At 42.3% G+C, this 13,517-nt stretch overlaps 1 protein-coding gene across 1 annotated transcript in view; it reads left to right on the top strand.

The window, feature by feature from the left end:
* UCHL1 (ubiquitin carboxyl-terminal esterase L1 (ubiquitin thiolesterase)) overlaps positions 1 to 13,054 on the top strand; it is a 19,373-nt gene extending 6,319 nt beyond the window's left edge. Inside the window, exons 5-9 of the mRNA XM_006876607.1 lie at positions 2,448 to 2,533; positions 2,613 to 2,660; positions 5,050 to 5,116; positions 6,767 to 6,825; positions 12,618 to 13,054. Of these exons, the coding sequence (XP_006876669.1) occupies positions 2,448 to 2,533; positions 2,613 to 2,660; positions 5,050 to 5,116; positions 6,767 to 6,825; positions 12,618 to 12,704 (347 nt within the window). The 3' untranslated portion in view covers positions 12,705 to 13,054. The remainder of the gene's footprint in view (positions 1 to 2,447; positions 2,534 to 2,612; positions 2,661 to 5,049; positions 5,117 to 6,766; positions 6,826 to 12,617) is intronic.
* Positions 13,055 to 13,517: the final 463 nt, after the last annotated feature.

Raw genomic sequence — 13,517 nt, 5'->3', positions numbered from 1 at the left:
CTGTGGTTCACCACACCACCAGCAGGTAGAAACCCTAGAAGAGCCAGCTGTGAATAAAATCTGGTGACAGACATCAGCCTTTACATTACAGAGGAACAATCGATGACACTTAAATATATTGGAATAACAATAAACCAGGCATCAACAGACTCTTTATAGAGGGCTCCAACTCACTGTCAGCCATCAAGGCAGTTCTGACTCTATATATAGGGTTTCCAAGGCTGTGAACCTTTATGGGAGCAGAAAGCTTCATCTTTCTCCTGAGAAAGAGTTGGTAAGTGTGAGCAGCTCCACGAAACCTCTTTTTATAGAGGGCTAGAGTGCAGTGTTATAGGATAAGCACTGGACTTAACTCTGTGCAATTACTCCATGACAGGTTGGTGGTTCAAACCCACCAGCCATTCCTCAGAAACCTTAGATAGGGTCGCTTTGAGTTGGAACTGACTAGACAGCACTTAACAAGAAGAGAGTAAGTATTTTAGGTTTTGAGGGACCCTACAGACTCTGTTATCATAGAGCAAAAGAGAAACCATAGAAAGGATATAAACAAATGGATGTGGCTGTGCTCCAGTCAAACTTTGTACAGAAATGGGCAGCAGTAGTGTGCCACCTTCTGATTGAAGACATTGGGTGGTGGTGAGACTTGAGTAACCTAAGCTAATGGTTCGCTGTTTGTCTTTTTACAAGGTAAATGTGACCAAGGTTCTATTCTTGATACACTTTAGAAATCAGTTGGCTGGCTATGCCATCTAGATCTTGTAGTTTGCCTCTTCAGATAATTGGCTTGCCTGAGTCATAGTGAAAGATGGTATAGCGTGATTTCTTTCCAGTTCTTTATAAGTCTCATCACTTCACTGGAGCACTGCCATCCTGGTGACCCCAGGGACACTCACATTTCTGTCACTATGGTAATGATGGTGTCAGAGACTTCAGCTGAACCACAGTCCTCAGAAAGTGAAGAGGAGATTCTTGTCATATCCAAATGTTGGAGAGGGGCTTCACATTAACAGTTTTGTTTTTTGTTTTTTTTTCTCAAAAACAACAACAAACCAAAACACTGTTGAAAGCTAGAAGTTCAAGTTAAGGTCTTTTAATGTAAAAATTGTTCTTGCTAGAGCTGTGTAACCAATGTCTCCTAGCTTTAGTCACACTGAACAAACACAAGGCACTCATGTTTTTGTTGGCTGTTTCTAGGCTGGGCAGAGAGCACTTTCCTTTTAAATTGAAGATCTTTGTGTTAATGTCTAGCTAGGTCTGGATAGGAGCTATGTCTTTGTGTTAATGTCTAGCTAGGTCTGAATAGGAGCTATGTGCTAGCATAGTGCTTAACAAGTCAGCCTTCTAACCTCAAGGTCAGCAGTTTGAAACTACCAGCCATTCCGTGGGAGAAAGATGAGGCTTTCTGCTCTGGTAAAGACTTGCAGCCTCGGAAACCCTATGCAGTTGTTGTTGTTAGGTGCCATGGAGTCCGTATTGACTCATAGCGACCTTAAGCACAGCAGAACAAAACACTGCCCAGTCCTGGGCCAAGCTCACTACCATTGCCATGCTTGAGTCCATCGATGCTGCCACTTGGCCAGTCCATCTCATTGGGGGTCTTCCTCTTTTTCTCTGACCTTCACCTTACCAAACATGATATCCTTCTCCAGTGACTGCTCCCTCCTGACAATATGTCCAAAGTATGAGAGATGAAGTTTGGTCATCTTGACCTCTAAGGAGCACTCTGGCTGCACTTCTTCCAACACAGATCTGTTGTTTCTTTTAGCAGCCCATGGCACTTTCAATATTCTTCTCCAACACCATAACTCAAAGGCATCAATTCTTCTATCGTCTTCCTTATTCACTGCCCAGCTTTCACATGCATATGAGGTTATTGAAAACACCCTATGTAGAGTTGCTATGAATTGGAACTGACTCCACACTACACAACCACCAGATAACTGAATGACTGAGATTGAACTTCCTACTCTGAAAGAAAAACCTTGGGAAGAGAGTTGTTGAGATGAGGTTGTTCCTTATGAACTTTGACTTGTGCACTGTGAGGGTGCTGCAGAGACAGCAGTAGACAAGGCAACTGTGCCCTTCATGGCACTAAAAATCTCACAAATGACGTGTAGTGAATGGGTAAGTGCCCTGTGAGTGATAGCTGAGCTTGGAAGACGAGTGGGTAGTGACAATGCACATGATTGGAGGTGGCCAGGAGCAGAGGCAAAAAGGGCTTTGGCAGTGGAGGAATGGAAGGGCCAACTGTGACTGACTGGGTGGGATGTAGTCGGGGGTAGGGTGAGGGTAGGGAAGGGCTGGAGAAGGGAGAACTCGTCCACAGCTTTGGTTGGAGGCTATGCTAATGATTCAAGTCGCCAAACATGGCTAGTTGTGTGCAGTAATAAATGTGAACCCATCTGCACCATTGCATCTGTGTTAATGCATGCCATTTGTTTTAAAAGAGAATGGGTCAGTCCTGAAACAGTTTCTTTCTGAAACGGAGAAGATGTCCCCTGAAGACAGAGCAAAATGCTTTGAAAAGAACGAGGTAGGAATCAAATTTCCCGAACATTGTGTTTAAATCATGTCGGATGTTTTCGTGCTAATTATTTCCTCTGTGTTTGCAGGCCATCCAGGCTGCCCATGATGCTGTGGCGCAGGAAGGCCAGTGCCGGGTAAGTGCAAATACAGATCAGAGCCGGGCAGTCTGGGCAGCGCCTGGTGTACTGAAGTATGTGTGCAAAACTCTTACGGGAACCCAGCAAATGCTATTCACCCAAGGCCAATTGATGCCAGGAAATTCTACTCAAATGAAGTTTTAGTAGAGCTATTCATAATGACTTCAGAAATCTAGTTGGCAGACAATCCTGCAATAATGGCTGTCTATTAGTGGGTGCCTGGATAGATAAGCATGCTGAATGGTGTGAGAAAGTAGGTGTATACTCACAAATATATGAAGTTTGACAGGATATTTGTCTATGGGTATTTACCTTTACTACAAATCTGTCCATTAATGTGGTGGAGTATACAGTGGACAAAGTTACAAAAACTTCTTAGACATACCCAAATACCTTGAGTTGAATGAATTACTGGACTGTGGGCTCAAGACCATAGTTTTGGGGGACACCTAAGTTCAGTTGGCATAACATATACCACAGAGATAATGTTCAACATTCTACTTTGGGGAGTAGTGACCAGGGTCTTTAAAAACTCATTAGCCAGTGGCCATCTAAGTGCAACTATTGGTCTCTTGTCTGAAGGAAAGAAGATGATGACAATTGAAAATGCGTGGAAACAATTAGTCCAGTGGACTAATGGCCCATGCAAACCTCAATCTCCATGCCCTGAAGAACTAGATGGTTCCCTGTTGCCACTATCTATTGCTCTGAAAGGAGAGATCACATTAGAATGTCCTGGCTAGAGTAGGAGAGAAATGTGAAACAAAACTCAAAATCATTAAAAAAAACAACAACCAAAAACCCCAAACTTACTGATCAGATAGACTGGTGGCACCCCCGAGATGATTGCCCTCAGCTACCTTGCAGGTCTGAAAATGAACTCACCCCCCCAGCTCAATTTTCAGCCAAACAATAGATCTATAAGGAGAACAGTAACAGTAGTGAGGTCTGCACATGTTAAAATAATTGACTGAGATCAGAAGGGCAGCATTTACGTGAGGACAAAGCTCAGAAATAAGAGGAATGGAAACAGGAAACACAGAAAGTAGGATAAGTGCTGTTACATTGGGAGGATTGCAATCAATGACATGAAAAAAGAAGTGTATAAATTTTCGAATGGAAAACGGATCTGCTCTGTGAACCTTCACTCAATTCACAATAAAACGTTAAGAAGAAACTCTAGTTGGCAGTTGATACAGTCTTTGGTAAATTCAGAGGAAGAGTATTTTGTTGAGATCCCATTGAGTTTTATGGAGTGACTGGTTGGTTGGTTTGTTATGTGCCGTGGAGTTGGTTCCGACTCATAACAATCCTGTACAGAGTTTCCAAGGCTGTAAATCTTTACGGGAGCAAAAAGACTTATCTTTCTCCTGTGGAACAGCTGGTAGTTTCAAACTGGTGATCTTAAAGTTTGCAGCCTGATTCGTAACCACTGCGCTGCCAGAGCTCCTAATTGAGCATTTCAAATAGTCTTCTCATCCTCTGTTTTGTAGAGAGAAAGATATACTAAGAAAGACTGACAATTTCTAGAAGGTTTGTAGGTACTAAAATCTGAACAAAACCTCCAAGTCAGTTGCTGATAAATATTTAAGTCATTGTTGTCTGCCATTGAGTTGATTGTACTTCACAGTGATCCCATGTGATGGAATAGAACTGCCCCATAGGGTTTTCTTCACTGTACTCTTGTTGGAAGCACATCACCAAGTCTTCCGAATAGCCAGTGCCCAGGTTTGAGCTACCAATCTTTTTGTTACTAGCCAAATCATTAACCATGTTCACCAAGAAGACTCCTGTTAAGACAGTAACTTTAAAACAACTGTCGGTGGATTTGACCTTGATCTTGGGTGTGACACTTTCCCTTAACCTTGCTCCCCTTCTCATAGAGTTCTTAAAGGCACACCGTTGCTACCCTAAGGAGCTTAGACCAGCACCTTGTTGTTGTTGTTGTTAGGTGCCATCGAGTTGGCACAATATATATATTAGGCGCCATCAAGTCAGCACAATATATAGCGACCTTATGCACAGCAGAATGAAACAATGCCCAATCCTGGGCCAACCTCACGACTGTTGCCACACTTGAGTCCATCGATGCTGCCACTTGGTCAATCCATCTCGTTGAGGGTCTTCCTATTTTTCTCTGACCCTCCAGCTTACCAAACATGATATCCTTCTCCAGCGATTGTTCCCTCCTGACAATATGTCCAAAGTATGAGAGATGACCAGCACCTAGTGTGTAGGAAATTCACAAATATACCTGTAGTAATTGTTCATGAAGTAGAAGCATGTTGGTTCATGCAAATTGCATTTGAATACTGAGAGAACTTATTTTTCTACAAGTTCAACTTAAAATTGCTGATTTTAAATAAGTTCTTTAACTATTTTTCAGGTAGATGACAAAATAAACTTTCACTTTATTCTGTTTAACAACGTGGATGGCCACCTCTATGAACTAGGTAAGTTTCACTCCGTATGTAGCTTTTAAGAAGTCAAAACAACAAGGTGTTTTGTGGGAGCATTAATTTTTTTTTTGGTGAGGATACACAGAAAAACCTACATCACTTCAACAGTTTCAACATGTATTATTCAGTGATAACTGGTTACATTCTTCAAGTTGTGTCACCTTTAAAATTGTTTGGCTGTTTTCAGTTTATTGCATGAAGGAGTGTCAACACTAGTCCAAGTTAAAAGTGGACATTATACATGCTGTGAGGTTTTAAACATGTGACAAGGCACAGAGGGAAATTTTCTACTCATTGCAAGGAAATCCTCACTTAAGCTTCAGTGAGCCACAAGCATTTAAAACCCATGACCCTTCAGCTGGTTGTCCTTGCCAGTGCAATCTCTACAAGGAATTGGCATATGTTCTTGTGCTGGTCGCCCTGTAGTTGAATTACTTCTCCATATTCTGGATGCTCAATTACACTACCATTGCAGGCAAATTTCTTAAACGCCTTCATTTTTATCATAACCATCAGCGATCCCTTGGACAAGTAGTAAGGGTCTTCCTGCCATTTCTCTGTTGACTTCTTATGGATATAATTCTCAGTCCCAGCAGAAAGCAGGTCATCACTCTTACTTGCCTCAGCAAAGGGGTTGACAGAGTGGAGGTTCTGGATAGCTGACATGCGATAAGATTCCTCGGTGGAAACAGCTTGTGGAAGTTGGCACCGGGAGAAGGCAGGCTGTGGGGACGGACGTGCAAGGGAGCTTGTGGGAGGCTGCTTAGTCCTCCACAGCAGCTCAGTGACACTGGGGATCTTGATAACCTTTTAAAAACTATTTGACCACCATTAACACAAACTGAATGCACACCCCAACCCCCACCCACTCCAGCCTCTTTCCTGTCCTTTCCAGTTGGCTGTTGGAAACAGTATAATGCTTAATACAGGCTTGTCAGCTATTTGATTCAAAACTGACTTATGGGAGTATTTAATCATGTATTGTATCCAGAACTCTCAGAGCCAACTGACTTGAAAAATGAATGTCTTTAGTCAGGAACCAGTAGAGAGTAAGTTGGCACCTGTTGTATACATAATGTTTTCAGGCTTACTCTTCCTACTTCCCCCAGCATTGCCAGTAACTGGTCTCTAGCATCATCCTTTTCAGGTACAGAACACTTTGAGAAAAAAGATCAATGCTTGAATCTAACCCTGCTAGTGTAAGAAGAATTTGTGTGTGTCAGTGTGATTTCTGTTAACTTAGGACAAGAAGGAAGATTACCTATCTTGGACATTTCTCCTCCGTTTGTAGTAATGGGCTTTCCTTTTGGCAAACAAGGGCAAAGGAGACTTGGGGTCCATCACTAGTCACTGAGGAGCAATTGAGAGCTCCAGAGATGCCTGCTTACCTCAATAATCCATACTGAAGACACAGCTTCTGACTTATGCTCTGTAGGTGGGCACAAGACTCCTGTATCAGGACAGCTGGATTGGCCTCATGTGACATATTACAGATGAGGATTGCTTGGGAAGGATGTATGGGAACACCAGTCTTCCCTTTGTGACAGTGATATTCACAAGAGTCTAAAACTTCCCTAGGGGCTGGGCAAGCCCAGCAGTTAGAAAATGCAGAGGAAATGAACTTGGTGGGTTTCTTTGTTCTAGATGGTCGGATGCCTTTTCCAGTGAACCATGGCACCAGCTCAGAGGACTCTCTACTGCAGGTAATTTCTAGACTCCATATCTCTCTAGGGATCATATTTTAGCCAAATGGCTCTTCTAAAGTGCTAATGCTTGGATGAGTGGCACCAATAGTCCAGGTTAGTTAGCAGTCTTTAGGACTCAAAGACCATTTTAAGTAATTCTGCCTATTTTATAGCCCATTATTTTAAAAAGGATTCTTTAGAGGAGCCTTGACAAATCTGTATCGTGTACTGTCTTAATTTACTGGTAGCCAGTGCTTTCGTTCACTGTGGGAGTAAGGTGACCAGTGCCCTGTTAAATTATATTAGAACTGAAGGCTTAGTAACAGCAACCTGAGTTCAGCCTTTCCTGAGTCCTCCAGGATGACTGAATGTGGCTCAGTCTATTAGGCTGTGTACTAGGGATTCTAGTTGAACAGTTGGGTACAGGTGATAAACCTCTTACATGACCCACTGTTCAGACCTGGAGTGTTGTTGTTAGGTGCTGTTACGCTGTGTCAGGTGCTGCTATGTCAGTTCTGACTCATAGCAACTGTAAGAACAGACTGAAACACTGCCCAGTCCTCCACCAGCCTCATAATCATCATTAAGCTTGAACGCATTGCTGCTGCTGCTGCAGTGCCAGTCCACTTCGATGGGGGTCTTCTTCCTCATTTGCATGGACCTTCCGCTTTACCAACTATGATATCCTTCTCCAGGGCTGGTCCCTACTGATATTATGTACGAAGTATGTGAGAGATGAAGTCTGGTCACCCTGGCTTCTAAGGAGCACTCTGGCTGTACTTCTAACACAGATTTGTTTGCTCTTCTGGCAGTTCATCGCACTTTCAATATTCTGCTCCAACACCATAACTCAAATGCATCGATTCTTCTATGGTCTTCCTTATTCACTGTCTAACTTTCATATGCATATGAGGCTAATGAAAATACCCTAGCTTGGGTCAGGCTCACTTTAGTCTTCAAACTGTCATCTTTGTTCTTGAACACTTCATAGAGGTCTTGTGCAGCAGATATGGCTAAGGCAATACATCGTTTGATTTCTTGACTGCTTCTTCCATGGTGTCCTGGCATGACGCTGTGGGATAAAGCACTGGACCACAAGGTCAGTTAGAACCACGAGGTCAACAGTTTGAACTCAACCCCCTGCTCCTTGGAAACCCTATACAGGGTTGCTATGAGTCAGAACCGACTTGAGAGCACTTTACAATAACAACAGCTTCCATGATGAGGCTGAGAGGAGCAGATTTAAAAGATGTTTTATAAGAATTGCAACATTCAGGATCCCTGTAACCCTCCTAATACAAGTAGTGGGAACTTTTTTCCTTCAGTCTACATAAATCATACTGTGATTATCAATGTATAAAGGTTTTTCTTTAAAACCGTGATAACTCCCAGTTCTATTCAGGTTGTAATGAGAAGGTGGTAGTGTAGGTCCCAGTGAGTCTATTCCTACTCTTAACAACAAAACGAAACTGCCTGATCCTGTGCCATCCTCACATTGTTATGAACACTGTTAATCCAGCTTGGGAAGCGTCGTCTTTTTCTGCTTACCTACTCCTTTACCAAGTATGATGCCTCTCTCAATTCTAGACACAAGTTTATCATCCTAGAAATGAGTCTAGCATTAAATCAATTTGTTTTAACAACATTTTTAATTATGTAAATGTATATAATGATTATGGAGTCCTGGTGTGGCACTGTGGGTTAATGTGCCAGACTGCAAAGCCATTTGAACTGCAAGGTCAGCGGTTCAAACTCACCAGCTGCTCCTCGAAAACCCTGTACAGAGTCGCTACAGGTCAGAACCGACTCAACAGCACTTCACAACAACATATAATGATTATATACAACTGTTCCATTTGTAGTTGTAATAGCTCATCTTTGAGCACTTGACTGTGTGTTAAAAAGCCACAGGGACAGGTAATATTTTAGACACATGATGTCTGTTGCCAGTATTCAACTCTATTGTTCCAGTTCCAAAGCCATTAAAACTCCAAAACCACTACACAATATAATGTTGTTGTCAAATCAGTTCTGACCCATAGTGCCCCATTATAGGGTTTCCGAGGAACATCTGATGAGCTTGAACCGCCAGCCTTGCTGTTCAGACTAACTTTGCACTCCAAAGTGACTTGAAGTCCAGCTCATTAACCCACAGTGTCACACCAGGACTCCAGACGGTATAATGTTGTTGTTATGTGCTGTGGAGTTGGTTCTGACTTAGTGACCCTGTACAGGGTTTCCGAGGCTGTAAATTTTTATAGGAGCAGAAAGCCTCATCTTTCTCCTGCAGAACAGCTGGTAGTTTCGAACTGCTGACTGTGAGATTAGCAGCCTGATTCGTAACCACTATGCTACCAGAGGTTGGGGCTTAAAAGTGTTCATGGATAAATGGAATTCTTAAAAATTCCATGAACTTTTTGAAGTCCTGTGATATAAATGATTGGACACGACTGTGTTCCAATAAACATGATGTACAAAAATATGCAACAGACTAGATCGAGGCCGTAATTTGTCAGTCTCTATGCTAGACAGTATGTCAAGTGACTTATATTCATTATTGTTGTTGTTAAAGTGCTGTTGAGTCTAATCCAACCCATAGTGACTATGTATAGGGTTTCCAAGGAGCAGTTGGCAGTTCAAACGACTTTGCAATCTGACGCATTAGCCCATAGCACCACCTTAATTATAGACTCCCTTTAATGGTTTTGTCATTAAGCAGTCAGGAGAGGGACCAGTGACTGGAGAAGGATATCATGTTTGGTAAGGTGGAGGGTCAGAGAAAAAGAGGAAGACCCCCCCAGAGATGGATTGGCAAAGTGGCAGCATCAGTGGGCTCAAGCATGGCAACAGTTAGTGAGGTTGGACCAGGATTAGGCAGTGTTTCATTCTGTTGTGCATAGGGTTGCTATGAGTCGGTACCAACTCGATGGCACCTAACAACAACATTACCCCATTTACAGACTAGGAAACTTGGTTGCAAAAGAGGTTAGGAAATGCCCGTGATCAGTGACTTACATAGCAAAGCCAGCGCTTCAAACCTAGAGTGTGCTTTTCGAGCCTGTGCTTTTAACACAGTACTAAGTCTGTCTTTAGCACAGCATGGGCCTGGCAACCTAAAGGTGCTTGCTGTGGTCAAGTGCCATTTAGTTGGTTCTGACTTGTAGTGACTCTGTATATGGTTTCCAAGGAGTGGCTGGTGAGTTTGAACCGCCGATCTTGTGGTTCAGACTGACCTTGCTGTTCAGTGTTACCCTGTGGCACCACACCAGGGCTCTTAAAGGTACCAGTGGACCAGATTATGCCACTCTGAGCGGGAGGGTCACCTTCTCTAGTGTGCCCAGAGCAAATTCTTGTATCTACAAGCACTGTGTGGGGATAGTTACATGGAGCGAAAGAGAGGATTGGAGGAAGAGATCACGTATGGGTTGCGTAGAGTCAGAATAAAGAACAGAGGCAGAATGTCTTGACTTGATCTATTTGGAGGAAAGACTTCTAGTAAAGTTTCTACAGTGTATACTAATTCTTACCTAATTCTGAACTCCTTGTTAAGTGCCATTGAGTTGGTTCCCACTCATAGCCACTCTGTGTGGCATTTCCTAGGAGCAGCTGGTAGGTTTGAACCACTGACTTTATGGTTCACAGTCCAGTGCTGATCCTATAACGCCACACTAGGATTCCAATTCTATACTAATATTATAAAATGGCTCACATATTTTACCTGTTGGCCTTTTAAGTCCATTTTAATTCTTAGCTATCCTAAAGGATACAGTAGAACTGGCCCAATGGGTTTACTAGGCGGGGACTTCTGGTGTGACACTATAGAATCAGCGCTGGACTGCAAACCACAAGCTGCTCCTCGGAAACCCTACTACACAGAGGGTCACTATGACTCGGAACCGACTCTACGGCACTTAACACCAACAACAGCAATCCTTTTGGAAGCAGACTGTTTGCTGTATCTTTCTCTTACGCAACAGTTGGGTTCAAAGTGCTGATCTTTCAGTTAGTAGCCAATACTTAACCACTGTACCACTTCATGTTGGTGTTGTTAGGTGCCATTGAGTCGGTACCGACTCATAGAGACCCTATGCACAACAGAACGAAACACTGCCCGGTCCAGGGCCGACCTCACAATTGTCGCCATGCCTGAGCCCATTGATGCTGCCACTTTGCCAAGCCATCTTGCCGGGGATGAATTCACTTCATGTAGGATGACTAAAACTTAACAGGAGTAGAATTTTTGAGATTCGGGAAAGACAGATATTTTTGCATAAGAAAAATAAAAGCTATCTTCTCTGTTTAGGGTCTCACTTTGAATGAATAGAAGGCAGCATCTTAATTAGCTACAATTCTTACTCTTAGTAAGAATGGTTCTATATGTTTAAAGATGGTTTTTAGATGTTCTAAACTATATGCTAAGTGAATCATTAAACCCAGGAGAAAATAACATTATCCCTAGTATTCCAAAGTTGAATGAGTTTGATCTCTACTCAGTAAGCTGTCTGTCTAGGAGTTGGCCTGGTCTCTTTAAAGGTTTACACCTAATATCAATTAGTAACTGATTGTTTAGGAAAGCCTTGGTTTAGAGAGCGGTGATCTGGAATATCAAGATGATAAGAATTCTATAGAATAAAGTGTGGATCCTTAAAGTTTGTAAAAGTGGTCCCAAAGCAGGAGAGCTGGAAGAAACTTCAATGTGGCTCAAACTCATGATCCAATTGGTGTTTTCTGGACTCCGGGAACTCACGCTCTCTTATGGTCCATGCGGCATAGAGTGTTTGCATTCTTCTGAGAAGTCCTACATCTCTGGCTTGTGGAGTTGAGCTGCCTTTGCGCTGAATCCACTGCATTTCTTTACTAATAGAAGAGCAATGGATATTTGTGCTCCCAAGGCATAGAAATGCTACAGAATTTGATAACTAACACTGGAATCCATTTTCAGTTACCAGCCTTTGTAATTTTGGTCTTAGAAGTTGTAACTCATGTCATTCCACCATAAATATCTCATTGTACCTGTACCTGGAATACCAGGTGTTTACTTTAAGCCAGGGCTTTAAACTAATTCATTCCATTTCAGCCTTCTGCTGGGAATTTGCATTTCCACTGCAGATATACTGAATGAGAATCTACATTTTAACAAGATCCCAATCACCTGATGGTCTTTTAAAAATGTAGATGCTGATTTTGTATATCTGGGGTGGAAATGCAGATTCTGAAACTAGAGTGAACTGGTTCATACCCCTGCTTTAAACTTTAAGGCTGTTTTACAAAAAGTTTGCTTAGTAGACATGTGTTTCTAAACACTGGGAATTTCTGAGGTAGGAAGAGAGATCAGTTTCCTGCCTTGTTTTGATTTGAGGAAAAGAATGAATCATTTTCTCGCTTAGCCAGGCATAGATGGTAGAAGTCTTGGTCAGAGCTTCTGAAAAGCAACTCTACGGTGTGTTCCTGGGTTTCCTCAGTCTGGTGGTCTTCTCAAATCCTAGGAGGGGAGGGTCTCTAGTCTGTTGGCTCCTCCTACCTGAGAATATTTTGAACTGTTAAGCTGATTCTTGTATATACCAGGAATGTGAAATCAGAGAAAACCTTAGAGAGGCAAGGGTGGAGGGATTTTCATGAGAGAATCTGAATAAAGAATAGGCAGAGTTCCGGACTTCACTCATTTGGGTCAAGGTTAAGGTTAACGGAAGATTTACAATGTATCTGGGTGAACTTTTGCACACAAAGAAGCCTTAGAAGTGCTTTTCTATTTGAAACTTTCCCTGTGAGCTGTTGCCTTTGGGGTATTAATGACATTCCTTTCTTTTCAGGATGCAGCCAAAGTCTGCAGAGAATTCACTGAGCGTGAGCAAGGGGAGGTCCGCTTCTCCGCTGTGGCCCTCTGCAAGGCAGCCTAATGCCCTATGGGAGGGAGCTGGTTCCCTCTTCCCTTCAACATGAAAACACGTTCCTATCAGTGCTGTCTAAAATGCTTCGGTCCTTGTAAAAAGCACAGCTGTTCTTCAGTTCTGCAGGAACACGCCTACCCTCAGCCATATCCACGCTACTAGCAGAGCCCCACTGTTGATTCAGCAAGGTTTGGTGTAAGCTTCCCATAGTGAAGCATTCCCCCTAGATCCCCATTGTATGTCTTGTATCTTAATATCTAATGCTTTCAATGGCTACTTTGGTTTGTCTGTAAGTTACGGCCTTGGATGTGGTTTAATTGTTTGTCATTAAAAGGAATAAAATTTTTCTGCTCAGAAGAGGTAGCCTAACGTGGGTTTTACTTTCTTTTACCCTTTTTTAATTCAATACATTTTTATAGTAGTATGTTGCTTCCATAAAAACAATTCACTCCGTACAAGTAAAGAAATTACTGTACAACTGTTGTTGGTTTAGTATATCCTTAGACTTTCTTCTGCTTTACAGTCCTGTGTATACCTATTGAAACAATAAAAACAAAACAGCTGCCGTAGGATAAGCACGAGACCTAAAGATTGGTTTGAACCACAAGGTGTTGGCAGTTAAAACTCACCAGCCATTCCTCAGAAACCCTATACAGAGTCACTGTGAGTTGGAACTGACTCCACGGCACTTAACATCGAGGTGGGTTCTTTTTACTTGGTGTTTTACCTTTTTCTAATATAGCTCAAAAATTTTTCTAGTAATACATGAGTGTGTCTTTCATAAAAGCAATTCAAAAGTAAGGAAATTACCGTAAAACTATT

The sequence above is a fragment of the Chrysochloris asiatica genome, unplaced genomic scaffold (genome assembly GCF_000296735.1).
Source record: "Chrysochloris asiatica unplaced genomic scaffold, ChrAsi1.0 scaffold00394, whole genome shotgun sequence".
Taxonomy (NCBI): domain Eukaryota; kingdom Metazoa; phylum Chordata; class Mammalia; order Afrosoricida; family Chrysochloridae; genus Chrysochloris; species Chrysochloris asiatica.
The sequence above is the reverse complement of the archived record's forward strand: the minus strand, read 5'-3'. Positions and strand labels throughout refer to the sequence as shown.